Source organism: Lichenostomus cassidix, chromosome 4 (assembly GCF_008360975.1).
Source record: "Lichenostomus cassidix isolate B80296 chromosome 4, HeHo_3.0, whole genome shotgun sequence".
Classification (NCBI taxonomy): Eukaryota; Metazoa; Chordata; class Aves; order Passeriformes; family Meliphagidae; genus Lichenostomus; species Lichenostomus cassidix.
This window is the reverse complement of record NC_139484.1, coordinates 26,336,747-26,352,185: the sequence shown is the minus strand read 5'-3', so window position 1 is coordinate 26,352,185 and position 15,439 is coordinate 26,336,747. Positions and strand designations below refer to the sequence as shown.

Genomic DNA, 15,439 nt, shown 5'->3' with positions numbered 1-15,439 from the left:
ACAGTCATAAGTAAGATGTAGCATTAAAAGCTGCTATTAAACTGTCTTAGTATCTGCTTTTAGAGATGGAACAGGAACAAAACTCTCTTTAGAAGATCTGTCTTATGCATGTGAGTGTAGGCAGCGCTTTTAAAAGAATGTGGGCACATGGCAAAGAATTTCCTGTGTTACATTATTGTTGTTGTTTATACCATATGGCTTGTTTGTTTCTAGGTTCTGCTGTTTGGCAGCTAATTGCATCGTTCTTGAAACTCCCAATATCAGGGACCCATTGCATTGTAGGTGCTACAATTGGATTTTCTCTGGTGGCAATTGGCACTCAGGGTGTCCAGTGGATGCAGCTTGTCAAGATTGGTAAGTACTGTCTCCTTTTAAGTGTGAGGGTATGTGAAATCTTGGATGCTGCCTGCTAAAAACATTCCCAGAAATCTGCTTTGTGCTGATGGCACTCCCTCATTAATTCATTTTCCACCCAAGTCGTGTCATTCAGAAAATGCACTGGTGCCATGTTCATTAAGGGCTGCAATGTGTCTCCAGTGGAGAAAGGGGTAAGACAAGAACTGTACTTCCCCAGTGGTAAGCTGGGGACACATTGTCCCTCCAGAGATGTGCTTCAAGGTGACATTCCTCCTCTTCTAATTCTTTTTGTGGCAGCTCATACTACCCTGTTCTTGCTCTCAACAATGTGAATGCTATCATGTGAATGCCCACAGTCATATTTCTCCACCCACCACCTTCAGGGCATACAGCACGTTTAACTCACAGCCTCCCGTTGCCAAGATCAGTACATCCAAGCAGGGATGTGATGGAGTGTTTTGTTATTGTTTTGGAAGCCTTTGGAACTTGAGGTGCAGCCTGAAGTCTCTGTTAAAAGGATTTGATGCTGAAGGCGTGGTAATATATTTGAACTTTGGCAGTGCCTGTATTTTAATTCTGTCAATAGTAAAAGAGAGTTTTCAGTGACAGCAGAATCAATCTGTTAACCATGCTGCAAACAATAAATCACTCTGGATGAGATTTCCAGAGTGCTGCCCTAATCCGGTTTTATTGAGATCGGTGGGAGCTTTGCCACCTACTTCAGTTAAATCAGTCCTGGACACTTGCAGTGCTGGCCTGAAAAAAAAGTGCATGCATTATACATTACAGCTGATGCTTCTCTGGCATTTTAGAAGTCGAGACTATTACCCTGGGAGCAGCATGGTATCCTGCTAGATGCAGTCGCTTTCCACTTGCTTGCAACATTCGTGGTTGTGGTGATTAGGAAATTACTGCACTTTCTTGGTCTACTCTGAATCAAACTACAAGAAACTTTTCTGATGATTTTGTTTGCTAAACTTGCAAAATTAGCAGGAAATGCTTTGGCTGGTGTTTCTAGTGGTGCCTAGCATTACTTTGACTTTAATGAGTGTCAGTGGACATTGAGTTGCACCAGTTGAAAGTAAACATACAGAACATTTATTCCAGTTGTACAGGAACTGTTTTAAATTTATTGCTCATTAACTATGTACTTAACTATTATGAAAGAATACTGTTTATTTCAAGTTTCATTCTTTCTTCAATACAGTTGCCTCTTGGTTTATTTCCCCACTGTTATCTGGCTTGATGTCTGGAATCCTCTTTGTGCTGATCAGATTCTTCATTTTAAACAAGGTAAAGATATCTCACTGTTATAATGAGTGCTTAGTATGAAGGTTGTGTTTTAGCCTCCCATTTGAGTGTTGGCATTTCCAGAGTTGAAAGTTTGTGACTGGCTTTTTGGACAGGAGAGCAGTCATTTTTGTAATAGCCATTTGAATTATATTTGCACTTAGCAGTTCTGAAACCTCACAGTAAGTAATTTGACAAGTATTTGAGGCTTAGAAGGTGCTATGTGATAATTAATATTGTACATTCTGTTTGGTCAGAGGATGGTACATTGAGGCTGCTTCTATATTGGTACAAGCCTGCTGGCATTGACTTAACATCTCAATAGCTTTTCTGACTGTTATTTAAACAGAACAGTCCTCCCTTGGAGATACTCTAACTGGTCTTTTAAAGTTGTGAAATTTTAAGCCTCATTTTTCTAGCACATCAGACATTAGAAGATGGGCATCTGCCTATTTTGTAGATTCTCAAGAAACCTGAATCAGTGGGTTTGAGTGACCTGAGGTAACATCAGCCCACCTGTCTCCAGTGCAAATGATGACTTGCCTGCCACCCAGCATGAACTGGAAACCTGAACACTTTTATCTGCCTTTTCCATTTCTCTCACACCATTCAACTTGCTAAAATGGGGAAGTGCAGTGCATGACGGTGACCTAAAATAAGGGACACTATATTAGCAGTTATACAGGGAGCTTAAATAGATGAGGGACTAATTCTTTTGCTATAAATAGCACCACCTGTAACCTCAGCTTCATCCTTCTTTATTCCTGCTCTAAATAAATGTCAGTGATAAAAACAGATGATAGATTTGATCAGATTAATATTTGAATAAAAAAATAACTCAAGTTGCATAAAAAATGAGGAAAAGTTCCACTCTTGTATTCAAAGCCTAGCAACTTAAGAAATTAGTCATCAAAATCACATGAAATCTGGTATTAAAGCCACATATTTGAGTATTCAAGAGGTAGAAAAAGTTCAAGTTAAGGAAATTTCCTCCCAACTGCGATGTGTGCCATTCACAAAGTAGTGAGATCTGTAGAGCTTCTGGCATGAGCAGGTAGTGACTTGTGTTGTGTGCATGCATAAAAAAAGAGCAGCTTTCTAGCCTGTGAGTCTTTGGCCTATTACAGGGCTCCATGCCCTTGTTGGGGATGTCTGTGAATAGCAGCTGGCCCTGCAAATACAGCCCATCTGCATCCCACTTTGGGACCGGGGCAAAGCACAGGGCAGCCACAGCCTTTTCTCAGCTCCCTTTTATAGCTCATGGCAGCAAGAAATAAAACCACGTTAGCCAGCCCTCAGCTTTGCCAGGCTCTTTGCAAACACGTGGAGCCCCTCAAAGGCCAAAGCAGTCTGCTCACAAAGGATTTGTCCGTGGCTCACACGGTGTGTTTCCGCTGCTCCGTCAGCTGAGTCTTTCCTTGTGAGTGCCGCGGGCAGCAGACACGGTGCCATGCTAAACATTGCCTGCTCACTTTGAGTGTGTTACCTGCTTGATACAGCCACACTCCTGGGATTTCAGAGATTTCTGGTAGCTGGTAGGAAGTGCCAGGCTGTCTCGGTTGAAACGGGAGGGCTGAGGAATAAGGTTTTGAGGTGGATGCAATGCACTGCTGCTTGTAGCACTGGGCCAAGACACCAAAGCCCTCTCCTGCTTGGCACCCTTCAGTCGTGCTAAGTGAAAGGGACTCCTCATCTTGGAGACAAAATAAATAAGAACACCCTTGCAGAAAGAAACCTGCCCCCAGGTCACTCAGCAGGTCTGCAGCTGACTGGAAAGTATAACATGTGTCCCTGGTTCCCATTAACAGTGTCAAGCTTCCCCAGAATGCTGGTGCTTGCCAGGACCAGCCCTGTGGATTTGGGTGTAACCAGGCAGATTGCCATCCTTTCCTTGACATCCAAAAGCTCCACCTGCCTGGCACTGACTCGGGAGCACGTGTTTTCCCCATGGAGGTTCATGCTGACATTAATCTGGTGCAAAATCCAACTAATGTTTCCTTTTTCTCATTATTTCTCTGCAGGAAGACCCCGTGCCCAATGGTCTTCGCGCACTCCCCGTGTTTTATGCTGCTACCATAGCTATTAATGTGTTTTCCATCATGTACACAGGGGCACCAGGTGAGTGAGCTGGGGCAGGCACGGGAGGGAGGCTTCCCACAGTGCACAAGAATGCTCTGCCAGCATCACCCAGACACCACAGGGTTATCTTCTGCCTTAGGAGTTAAGGAGGGCAGGAGTAAATCATTCATCTCCCCACATGCTTCTATTTGTGCATATGTTTTTGTGACACCCTCCTGATCGCTCTGGTTAGTGGGGAAGAGCAGAGCTACAAAAAAAAAATCCCCCTTTAGAGGAAGGGAAGTTACTGAGATGCAGCTTTGGCTTTGTAAATCTGAGCACATGTTAAGCTCTCAAAGTTATTCTAGGATTGTGCATCAAGGAGTGAAGGTTCAGAGCAGGGCAGGAGAGCAGGTGCTGTTTGCACTCGGTGTAATGTTGTCATTCCATTGATATGAGCAGAATCACTGTTCTGGCAGCCCTGGCATCAAGACTGTTGTTTATATTTACTTCTTTATTTCCCTTTAATGATAAGAAACCCCAAGCCTGTTTCTTCATTGAATGTATCTTTCTTTGCTGTTGTGTTTGATTGCAACTCAGTAGAAGGAAAAGAATTTGAAGGACTTTATTTATATTTTTGTATAATTGTATGTTTTATGTGCACTTACATGTTTGTGTTTATCCATATGTATGTTTATATTTGAATTTTTATTTTTATATTATTTGAATTTCTATATTCTTGTACTTTTTGTTTGCATATTTATATTCTCACATTTTATGTTTATGTATTTGCACTTATATTTTTATAGTTTACTGAAGTGGTATACATTTAAACACGCACTTGTAGCAGAAGGGTTCAGAAACAAGATGTTAAGTGATCTCAACAAGATATTAAGTGATGTTCTTTGTTGAAGACCCTGGCCATTAAATGTTATCTTTAGGTTAGATTATTTTCCAAGAGTCATGAACGAACAGGCAGTTGAAGATAGACTCCTGAATATGGCCCTGAATTAAGAAAGCAGGCTTAGAAGGTGACCTTTTCTTGAATGGAAATACTGCTCTGAAATCCAACACAGTAGATAAATGCAGTTGGTAGACCCTACTCCATAGCATAGCATTGCTGAAATTAATAAAAAACTTGAGACATTCCCAATTTGAAGGTATCATAACTATCCCTTTGAAGTCCAATTGACTATCTATCCAAGATGTTTCACGGTAAATCAGCTGTATAACTCACATTTCTTCATTAGTATTGCAGAAGTAGGTCAGGCACTCTGCAATGATTCATTAAGCAAAATAAATGAAATAAGAATCTTAATGTCCCTTCTGTTTCTGCTTAGCAGTCTCTAAAGTGTGTGAATAAAAAGATGGGACTCCATTTTTGATACTGGGGAAATACATATTTACTCTCCAAGGCCTCTGTTCTGGCAGCAGTTACCCACAAGGATGAATTGACCACATAGGTTTCAAGATAAGCAATGCATATATGGGTTTGAAAGATCAGAGTCCAAGCTCTTTCTTCATCCAGAGTCAGATTGTTTCATTGAACAAGTGCAAGGATCTCTGTGGGGGGAATACAGAACCATGAGTTATTGACGTCGCTGTGCTTTGCAGGATGAAGCCTCAGTGCTTTGGAGTGCAGCATTAAGCTAATATCATAAGCAACTAATGGCTTAGAGTAAGCTAAGCATCAGGATTTATGGGCCAGAGCAAAGGTCAGGTAAACACTTACCCTAATGGGCAGCGTGGTTTAATGTGCATTCATGTACAAAAGCCCTGCAAACTTGTTCTAGCAGCCCTGATGTGGGGGTTTTACCCTCAGCTCTTCTGGAAATAAGGTCACAGTGGGGTAACAGGAAACTGGACTACTAAACCTGCTAATGTTTCCATGTCAACTTTACCTTTAAATGCTGCATTAACTGGTAGTATGTTAAAAGTCATCAGCTCCTTCATGTTGGTTTTGAATACACTGTGAACACTGGCTTTTCTGCAACAGACTGCTCTTCTACTGCCTGGGATAATTAAATCATGTTAACTTATGGCTTGCTTGGGTTTTATTTCTTTGTCTTTACAGTACTGGGACTGATTCTGCCAATGTGGGCCATTGCTCTAATATCAATTGGTGTGTCCTTAGTATTTGCTGTCTTAGTCTGGATTTTTGTGTGTCCTTGGATGAAGAGAAAAATAGAAAGTAAGTAGTTGTTTGATGAAATGTGAGTGATAATATAATTGAAAATTACATTTCAGAGGTGGAAGTGCCGTTGAGAGGTCACTTAGTCCAGTCCCCACACACAGGCATGATGTGCCTAAACTATTCCTCATGTATTTGTGTCATTTGCTCTGAAAAAGCTGCTGTGGTAGAAATTCAAAACCTTGTTAGGCAAGCCATTGCAGTGCTCACTTCTGGAGTCTAGCAGAAACAGGAAAATAAAACCTGGAATATAATCTGGTTTGTATTTTATTAAGGCAAAGTTAAAGAGAAAACACTGTTAAAATGACCATCTTTAGGTGACTGCTTTAATTCTACAGTAGGTTGGGCTGATCACAGCTTTTAGCTTTACAGTCTTTTGCTTGTTTGCTTTGCTACTCTCAACAAATGCATTGTTTAAAATGCAGAGAAAGGTTTCAGGTTTCATTAACAGATGAACAGCTCAGTGTTTTACTTCAGTTGCTTACTTCTGTGAATTTTATAGGAAGAAACAATTCTGTTGTAGAATTTTCACACATGAACTTGGTAAAGATAAGTGTTAGAAATAAATAGTGTGTGTATGAAATGAAGCTTGGTTATTGTAGCCAAGTTAAACTATGCTGTTGATGCAAACAGTGGGAACTTAAGTAACGAGTGCTATAGGTTGGGTTTAAAATTACAGTACTGTTATTTCCTTAGGCCGGTTAAAGAAAGATGCTGCACTGTCAAGGATATCAGATGAAAGTCTTGATAAAATTCAAGATGAAGAAACACCAGTCTTTAAAGAGCTTCCTGGTGCCAAAGCATCTGATGAGAGCACGATTCCCCTTACTGGCTCAGTAACAGAAGCTGCTGGGGCATCAGATACTATTGCAAATGGAAACCATCCACGTGTACCATATGGTAAGGAGCTAAGACAATGTAGAGGGTTTGTCTTCTTCCTGTTTCAATGAGGTTTCTCAGCTGCAAGTAGGTCTTTGCTGTAAATAGTAAATTAGTGTTTGGAATTTCCATCTCTAATCCCTTTTCAGTCTTGTTTGGAACGATGCTCATTTACAAGTGACATTTTCTGGAGAGAACACAAAATCAATTACATTTTGTTTGGCAGTATTTCAATTTTAGAAACAGCTGAAAAAAATTACTTGCCTTTTTGCTTTGCTTTACTTTCTATCCTTAATAGTGTTTCCATCCTTTCAAGCAGTGGAAAAATACAGAGCACACAGACTGCTGATGTATGAAGGTTAAATTCAGCATAAAGATGATTAGCATACTACAACAGGAGATGAAAAGATTTGGACTTTGGTTGACAAGCATACGACCATTTGACGCATGTCCACTAGAAAAATCTCACACATTGTTTTCAGAACATATATTTGTAAGAAATAGAGTTGTGTGCATAAAACTCTTTCTGTTCTGCCACGTGGTGGGATCACCCCCCTCCACTTAGCGGTCTGCTGACTTTGATATCACTTTGCTAACATCTACAAAGCCCTGTAATTTGGTTAATAAATGCCTAATATATTCAACTGATTCTTACAAAATCGAATAAGTCATGACGTGGAGCCCTTAGAGTGTGTGCTTCCAGTTTAAAAATAGCTAAACCCAATTCTGAATGTTGCACAGTGAAAACCCAGGAAGTCAGGAAATGAAAACCAGTTTCTTCTGAAGTATTACCTGTGGTACATTTTGATGTGTGCCTTACAGTGTATGGCAATATTAAATGTATACAGTGGGAATAATCATCATCATGTTAATAGAAATAATATATAGAAAAGGTTGCAATAACTAAGGAAATGTTAAGTTCTGCCGAACATGAACTTTTTCTTTATTTTAAAATTGGTTTTAAAATGTCTCTTAAACATATGAGTATGAATGAAATCTCTTAAACATCAGTCTCAGTATGAAATTGCAGTAAACCACATTTCAGAAATCCTAATTTATTCCTATTCAATGTGGACAAAACCTCAGAAAAAGTAGAGCTTGCTTTACAAGAAAGGAATTTTATGGAAATTTATTTTTTCAAAGAACCTGAGAATTTAACCATCAAGTATCACATTTAAATAGCTGATCCCAAGTGACTTGCTGCCTGTCATATAGCATGTCTGGGGAGACTCAACGCTGGAGCAAAGCCCTTTTTGTATAGAAGACAAGAGAGTTTATTTTGCAGTGAATTGAATCTTGGCTTATTCCTTGCATATAGCGCAAATTGATCTTCTTTGTCCTATATTCTCAGATGGTGGCTGTGTTATTGTCTTGTGAAGTTGGAGGAAAGGGGCTTTTCTACTGATTTTGTGTAAATAAAACCACTAAATCTCTGCCTTTCCAGGAAGGGCATTCTCGGTGACGCACACCTCGGTGAAATCACCTGTTTCCAATGGCACCTTCAGCTTCGATGGCCATGTGAGGAGCGATGGCCACGTTTATCACACTGTGCACAAGGACTCAGGTTTATACAAAGACTTGCTCCACAAAATCCACCTGGACAGGGCCAACGACGAGAGGCCCACCGCAGAGAACAACTACAGACTGTTGCGGCGCAACAACAGCTACACGTGCTACACTGCTGCTATCTGTGGCATGCCCGTGCATTCCTCCTTTAAGGCAGCGGATACTTCCACTCCAGAAGACAGTGAGAAGTTAGTGGGAGACACTGTTTCCTACTCCAAGAAGCGAGTGCGCTACGACAGCTACTCCAGCTATTGCAACGCAGTGGCTGAGGCAGAGATTGAGGCGGAGGAAGGTGGGGTGGAAATGAAGTTAGCCTCTGAACTCGCAGATCCTAACCGGCCTGCTGTTGATCCTGTGGAAGAGGATAAGGAAGAGAAAGACACCTCTCAGGTCCATCTACTTTTCCACTTCCTCCAGATTTTAACAGCCTGCTTTGGATCCTTTGCCCATGGAGGCAATGATGTCAGGTAAGAGGATGAGATCTCACAAACCAGCAGTTTTGCAGTTCTAGTATGTGGAGCGAGGTTTGCCAGCTTGGCTGGTTGGAAAGCACATCCATTTTTGCAGGTAGATGGTCATCAGGACTATTTTTTACAAAGTATGAGACGCCCACCAATGTCCTCAGTGCTTTCCAGTGCTTAGTCTATCGTTTCTTTTCTTCTCAAGGGTAAAGTCTTTTTTATTCGTTGCTAAATAATTGTTAAGTAATTCGTTTAATATAGGTTTAATTTTGGCAGTCTTGGAGGCATTGAGACTCACCCAGCATGCCAACCACTGGACAAGCAAACAGGACAGTCCCAGCCCTGCAGAATTTGTAGCCTATTTTAACTGCAAAATCAGAAACCTTCAACAGATGAGAGGTTTTAGACTATTTTTGCCATTTGATGAATTTCATCTCTTGTCACATAGCACCTCACCCTTTTGGTAGCTTGTGGCTGAAGAGCACTTTGGGTGGCTTTGCTGTATCGCTGGGAACACTGAGTATTTTTCCTTTAGGATTTGACTGGACTGCCTCTTTCGTAGACCTGGAGCAATCCATTTGGTATTTAAAAGATGTTTTTTCCAGTATCATGATAAGGTCCCCTGAGAAATTCTCTCAAGTGGCTTGTTGAAGAAGCTGTCCTTATTTGGGTTGTGGCTGGGGCTGTACTGAGTCCCCTTCCTGCTGGACCCTTGCCCTGTTAGCCATGCCCTGGTGTCAGTTTCGGTGTTTTCAGGAGGACTTTACAGCGTTTATCATTTTCATCATTCTCCTAAGGCTTCTGGGCAAACCCTGTCCCGCTCTGCAAGGAGAACAGTTATTGCTCCCCGCTCTTGTCAGCCACCCAATTTAACTCATAGCTCATGCTGAAAACACTTACAAGCATGTTTCTTCACTCCCCATCCATCCAGCATCCTGGGAATTCAGAACAGGGCTTTCTGATGAGCGTTTTGTACTTCCTTGGTATCCGCAGGGATCTGTCTCTGGGAAGGAGTCCAGAGTCCCCTCAACATTTCTTTCCACTCAGATGGTCTCTGTTGTTAGAGATCTCTGCTCTGAGCACACTGGCCAAGGGCAAAGACCCTTGGGGGCCAATATCCAAGCTCTGCAAGTGGCCAGCAGTGAGTGCTGAAGGGAACATAGGGATAAGGACAAAGACTGCTGATATTTCTTGTAATGTCCCTGGGAAATACCATTGCAGAAAGTTCACAGCCTAGCTCAGCAGGTGCCCCAGCCCCTTTATTCCCTGCAGGTGATGCTTTTACATACTCCTCAAGGACTGACACATTTATGCAAGCAGTATTTGGATGTTATGTAGGAGAAAGCAGTAGTCAAGTTTGTTAGAAGTGATCTGTAAGGATACAGTTAGTTCAGAAATCAGATTTGATGTTGACAGGAGCTGACCAGGTTGAAATACAGACTGTGCTGCATGTGTTGTTGTATCTTACAGTCTAATTCCCTTAGAATTTTTCATTTGGAGTGGCTTGTTACTGTGGCAATATCCTTTCCTGAAAATTCATATGTTTTTGGTGTTTGTGAGATCACTACTTCTGTTGGTGATCCCACCAAATTTGCCAGGAAACATGCGATATCATTAAATGCTTTTTATTCCAAAATCTCTCCTTAAGCTGAATTTCTATAATTGCAAAGCTAAAGAACAAGTTGGCTTCATTTTGTCAAAGGTGGTAGAAAAGCAGAAAGATGGTCACAGGTGTAGCATTGGATAGGGACCCATCCTTGCAATTGTACTGAGTTCCAGCTAAACAATAAAATCAAAGACCACTTTGTATGCCTAAAAGATTTAGTTGATAAAATACTCCGGGAATGCATATATCTGTGCATTTTGCCAGTCTTTGTCTAGTGGAGCAAAAGATGTCTTGGCTCCGCCACTTGTTGCATGAAGATCTGCACAGCTCTAAAAGGCAGTGCATTGTTCAAAAAATAATGTAGTAGAACATACTGAGTAGCACAGCTCTCTCTGTTCACATTTCTGTAAGAAAGTAAGCTCTGGCAGTCCATCTTTCACTGACGACTGCTTTTGATCTCCCTCCTTCATACACTTTACTTCTGCTCATTTTAGGTACTGCTGTCAAGCTGCTACTTTATTTTTTTCCTCAGCCTTGAATCCTGTTAAAATCCTGCTTTCCCCTGCATTTGGTTTTAAGTTCCTCACTCATATATTTAGGAGAGCATCTCCATTGTCCTCATCTTTTTCTTTGGACTTGCCTCCTACATTTTCTTTTCCTATCCTGGAAGTTAGTCCTGTGCCTTGTTTTCTATTTGTTTTCCATCAGGCTGTTTGTTGGTATTCCTTGAAGGGACAGAAGCAGATAAGAGAAGCAAAGAGAAAAAAAAAAAAGAAAGCGAATGTGAAACCTAAAAACTGCAGGTGATTGCAAGGTAAATGATTGGCCTGTTTTAGAGCATATTTAAACATGGGACATACAGTACAGACTGAAACTAGATGCAGCTCAGAAATCTTCATGGATCAGAAGTGCCCCATATAGTTTGGACAGCACTTTAGTGGACAAAAGATCATTTGGAGATCTCTTTTGTTTCATTGTCCAGGATTTACCCATGAACCTGGAAGAGTTAAATCAGTATTTTGCCCTTGACTGCAGAGCTAGTTCGTAATTAACTCATGGGGTAGTCAGTCCCCAGTTTCTTCTGAGCTGATGCTTTTTAGCATCATAAGGAAATCAGCTGTCTTTGCTGTAGGAGCTGATGTTTGTAGCACCAGGGCTCATGTTCAGGCTAACATCAGCAAGGATCCTGGGGCAGCTGTGTGTTAAAAGAAACAGGGAGTCATGGTAGCTCCTTATTTGGGTGACTGTTTTGTTCTGACCATCCCCTCCTGCCCCCTGCAGCCAAGCTTATGTGCACTGTGTCAAGGGTGCTGGAGCCCTTCCAGGGCTGGGACCAGCTGAGCCAGGCCGAGAGCCTTGTGACACCACCGTGCACATGGACTGAATGAAATCTAAAGAATTTAAAATCCCAACTAAATGTGTTGGGACAGAACTGCTGAAAAAAAAAGTTGTTGTTGAACTTAATTAGCGGCGCCAAGTGAGCAGGTCTGACTGGCTCAGCAGCCGAGCACAAAGGGAGTGCGTCAGGTCATTGCAAGGGCAGTGGGAGAATAAAAAGGGCAGGATGGAAAAAAGACCTGGGCCAGGAGCGTGACACAAGGAGAACTGCCAGCTTCTAAATGCTTGTTCAGAGCCAGCTTTCCAGAGAGGCGGGGAGGCTGGGCTTTGTTGGCCGGCAGGGATTACGTGCACCTATGGTTGAGTTGGACTGAGTTTATTTTTCTGTAGATATAGGCTGGTTCAGCAGGAATTGTGATCTGGAGGTCTGTGCTGCAGCCATAGCAGCCTACCTGTATAACAACAAATAACAGAAGAGTTGCTGAAGCTGTAGGGTTTATGCTGTGTTTCAAAGTCTGGAAGCATATCTGAATTAGCTAGTTCTCAAATACAAAGGCAGTTGGGTGGGTTGTTTTGGACATGCCTAGAAAGGACTGCTAACCCCAAAAAGATAATATGAAACTTAAAAACTGCAGGTGGTTGCAAGGTAAATGATTGGCCTGTTTTAGAGCATATTTAAACAGGGGACATACAGTACAGACTGAAACTAGATGCAGCTCAGAAAAACTTCATGGATCAGAAGTGCCCCATATAGTTTGGACAGCGCTTTAGTGGACAAAAGATCATTTGGAGATCTCTTTTGTTTCATTGTCCAGGATTTACCCATGGACCTGGAAGAGTTAAATCAGTATCTTGCCCTTGACTGCAGAACTAGTTCATAACTAACTCATGGGTTTCTTCTGGGCTAATGCTTTTTAGCGTCATAAGGAAATCAGCTGTCTTTGCTGCAGGAGCTGATGTTTGTAGGCACCAGGGCTCATGTTCAGGCTGACATCAGCAAGGATCCTGGCTGGGGCAGCTGTGTGTTAAAAGAAACAGGGAGTCAGGTTTTCTCTGGTGCCCAGCACAGCAGTGGCTGTGGCTGCTTTGCTACTGGGCTGGGAATGAGAAAGCTATGAGCAAACAGTGTGTTGGCCCCAAAGCCCTGTCCTAGCAAATGGGAAGATGCTTTTGTTGACTCAAGCAATCTCTGGAGCTTGTTATTCCTTGAATTTTTGCAATCAAAGCAGCATGACCCACAGAGAGATGCTGTAGGTCAGTGTGAGTTTTGCTGATTAAAACATGCTGTTTATGCTGTGAAGAAAGCCTGAGCCCTGTACTCCTACACACCTGTCTGTGCATGTGTTCAGTCATTTCTCATACAGATTCCTTCTCCTGTAATTGGACAGCATCTCCTGTCCCTTACTACTGTGCCTCTCCACCTCAGGCCGTCATTCCTGCTGTCACAGGAGATACCCTGGGGATGTCAGAATGAGCTGCCCTGGCTTGTGTGAGCAGGCAGCTAGCTGGGCTCATGGATTGTGGCCATGGATTGTGGCTGATACAGTGTCATGACAGTGGCAGGAGGCGTGATGCTCCAGCTGGGCACGGTGACCACGGACTGAGCCACCAGCCATGGCTGTGCGTGCCAAGGAGCAGGCAGTGCTGAGGCTTGGCTGGTACAGGCTGTAGGGGGGAGAAACCTGCCTGCAGACATTTCACAGGCATCTCAGTTTTCCTGAGTTCCTGCTACATAAATTGTTTGAATGTGTCTGCTCTAATTAAATTTCCTGTGGAGGACTTCAGGACTCCCCTTGTGTATTCATGCTTAGATATAGGAAAAAGAGGTCATTGGAGTTAGAGTCTGCAGGTAATGCCATGTAGATTTATGGCACAAGTTTGAGAAAGAATGGCTCTTGTTATCCAAATGATATAGGCTGCATTACTGACAACAGGATTTAAAACAATTTCAGAGCTGTAGTAAAAACATCTATAATTTTTTTAATATTTCTACCCATTCTCTCAGTGGTTTTAGGGAATCTAATGACTGCTACTAGATAGGAAATTCATTGTTAAGCATAGGAAATTCACTGTTAAGCAAAGCAGTTCGAGAAACTAGAAAATGTGTGCTTGCCCAAAATACAGGGAGAAGATCCTTCTCCTCTCACCTTCATACAGATTTCACTGGAGTTTTAGGTCAAAGCATACAAACAGCAGTAGGATTCACCTTTCCTCCCTCTTCCTAAAGTAAATGCAATGGGATTAAAGGAGGCAAGGGCCAGAACATTGCCGGTATCTCACTGCACACGGAGAGCTTAGTGGGATTCAGCCTCTTGTCTAAATAAGGAGTCTAAAGGAGCTATAGTAAGGCTGGATTACAAAACAGGTATTTCTTATTTCGTCCCTGAGAGCTGCAGTCAAGATCACTTAGAATATTTAGGAAGCTAATCTGTGTGTTATGATTAGTGAAGGAAGCCTGATTTGTGATTCCTTCCCTTTTTAATAGCAGTCCCTCCTGTAAATCCAGCCTGTGTCCCAAGAAGATGTGACTCTTCACTTGTATCCTTAATTGTGCAAATACATGGCACTTTTGGTGTGCTGTGCAGGCAAGTCAGAGAACAACAGCACAAAACAGGGTCTCCAGGGGGCATGGGAATCCTGCCCCATCCCTCTGTGAGCAGGGCCCATGGCTGGGCTTGCCAGGGGAAAAGCTGATGCTGGTGGGTGCAGGGGAGGATGGACCCAGCCTTCCAGGACCCAGGGAGGTGTGGTTGCAGGGCCAGTATTTGCAGTACACGGAGATGAGCAGGAATAAAAACATGTGCACCCTGACTCATTAACACACCCAAAGCTTGCATTCCGCAGGGCACGGCTGTGACACACTTTTATTGTGCTATGGTAGATGCACTATTTCAAAGCTCTCCAGCTTTTTGAACTAGGATAAAACTCTCCTGATAATCTGACATCCCTGGAGATTAGAACATGTTTTTTTCCTGTTGCTACATACAAGCGTATCTTTCGTTCACCCTTACTCAGCTGGGTGATGGCTCAAGGCGTAACTGCCGCCTATTCAGAAATATCATCCCACTAATTTTCCCAGTGGAAGGTTTGTTTGTGAAATCCTGGTTTGGGAAATAGTCAAATGGCTGGACATTTTGTAATTATATTTGTAATACTGGATGCCTAATACAGATTTCTCAAATGGCTGTTTTGCTCGTCTTTCAGCTTTAATTGGTGATAATGTAAATTTCAAGGTTCTTTCACTCAACCAGAAAAAGTGGCTAAAAAGCAATCTCCATTTTCAGGCAGCAGAGAATCTAAGCATGGTCATCAAGGAGCCTATAGATTATTCTCAAAGCATGTTCAGAGTGTAGTTTTCAAATGTGGTGAGATTTTCTTTTTGAACAACTCACTACTCTCCTTAAACAACAGCAAAGTAATGGCAATGTTGCTGCTTCCTAAAATATTACTAGTTTGACTGGGTTTGGTGATAGATTATTCAGCTGATGGCTGAATTACTGGGAAAAAGCCCCTTATTTTTAACACTAAAAAAAAAAGTGTTAGTCCTCATTCCTCCAGAGAAGGTCTTGGACTTGTGACCCAAAGGTACCTAAAAATTCCTGCTTGTGTGTGAGTGTGCATGGGAAACTGTCATTTCTAAGCCTGTCTCATGATAGCTGAATGTGGGGTGGTTATTTTTGTTGGTAATACTAT

General features: G+C 42.2%; 1 protein-coding gene across 7 annotated transcripts in view; it reads left to right on the top strand.

The window, feature by feature from the left end:
- Positions 1-15,439, top strand: part of SLC20A2 (solute carrier family 20 member 2) — a 57,171-nt gene that overhangs the window by 29,637 nt on the left and 12,095 nt on the right. For all 7 annotated transcript variants that reach the window (XR_014851664.1, XM_085058403.1, XM_085058407.1 and 4 more), the window contains 6 exons: positions 214-354; positions 1,565-1,650; positions 3,669-3,765; positions 5,780-5,896; positions 6,593-6,796; positions 8,220-8,808. Coding sequence is in view for 6 of the 7 variants with exons in the window: in XM_085058403.1 (XP_084914529.1) it covers positions 214-354; positions 1,565-1,650; positions 3,669-3,765; positions 5,780-5,896; positions 6,593-6,796; positions 8,220-8,808 (1,234 nt within the window). In the remaining variant the exon portion in view is untranslated. The remainder of the gene's footprint in view (positions 1-213; positions 355-1,564; positions 1,651-3,668; positions 3,766-5,779; positions 5,897-6,592; positions 6,797-8,219; positions 8,809-15,439) is intronic.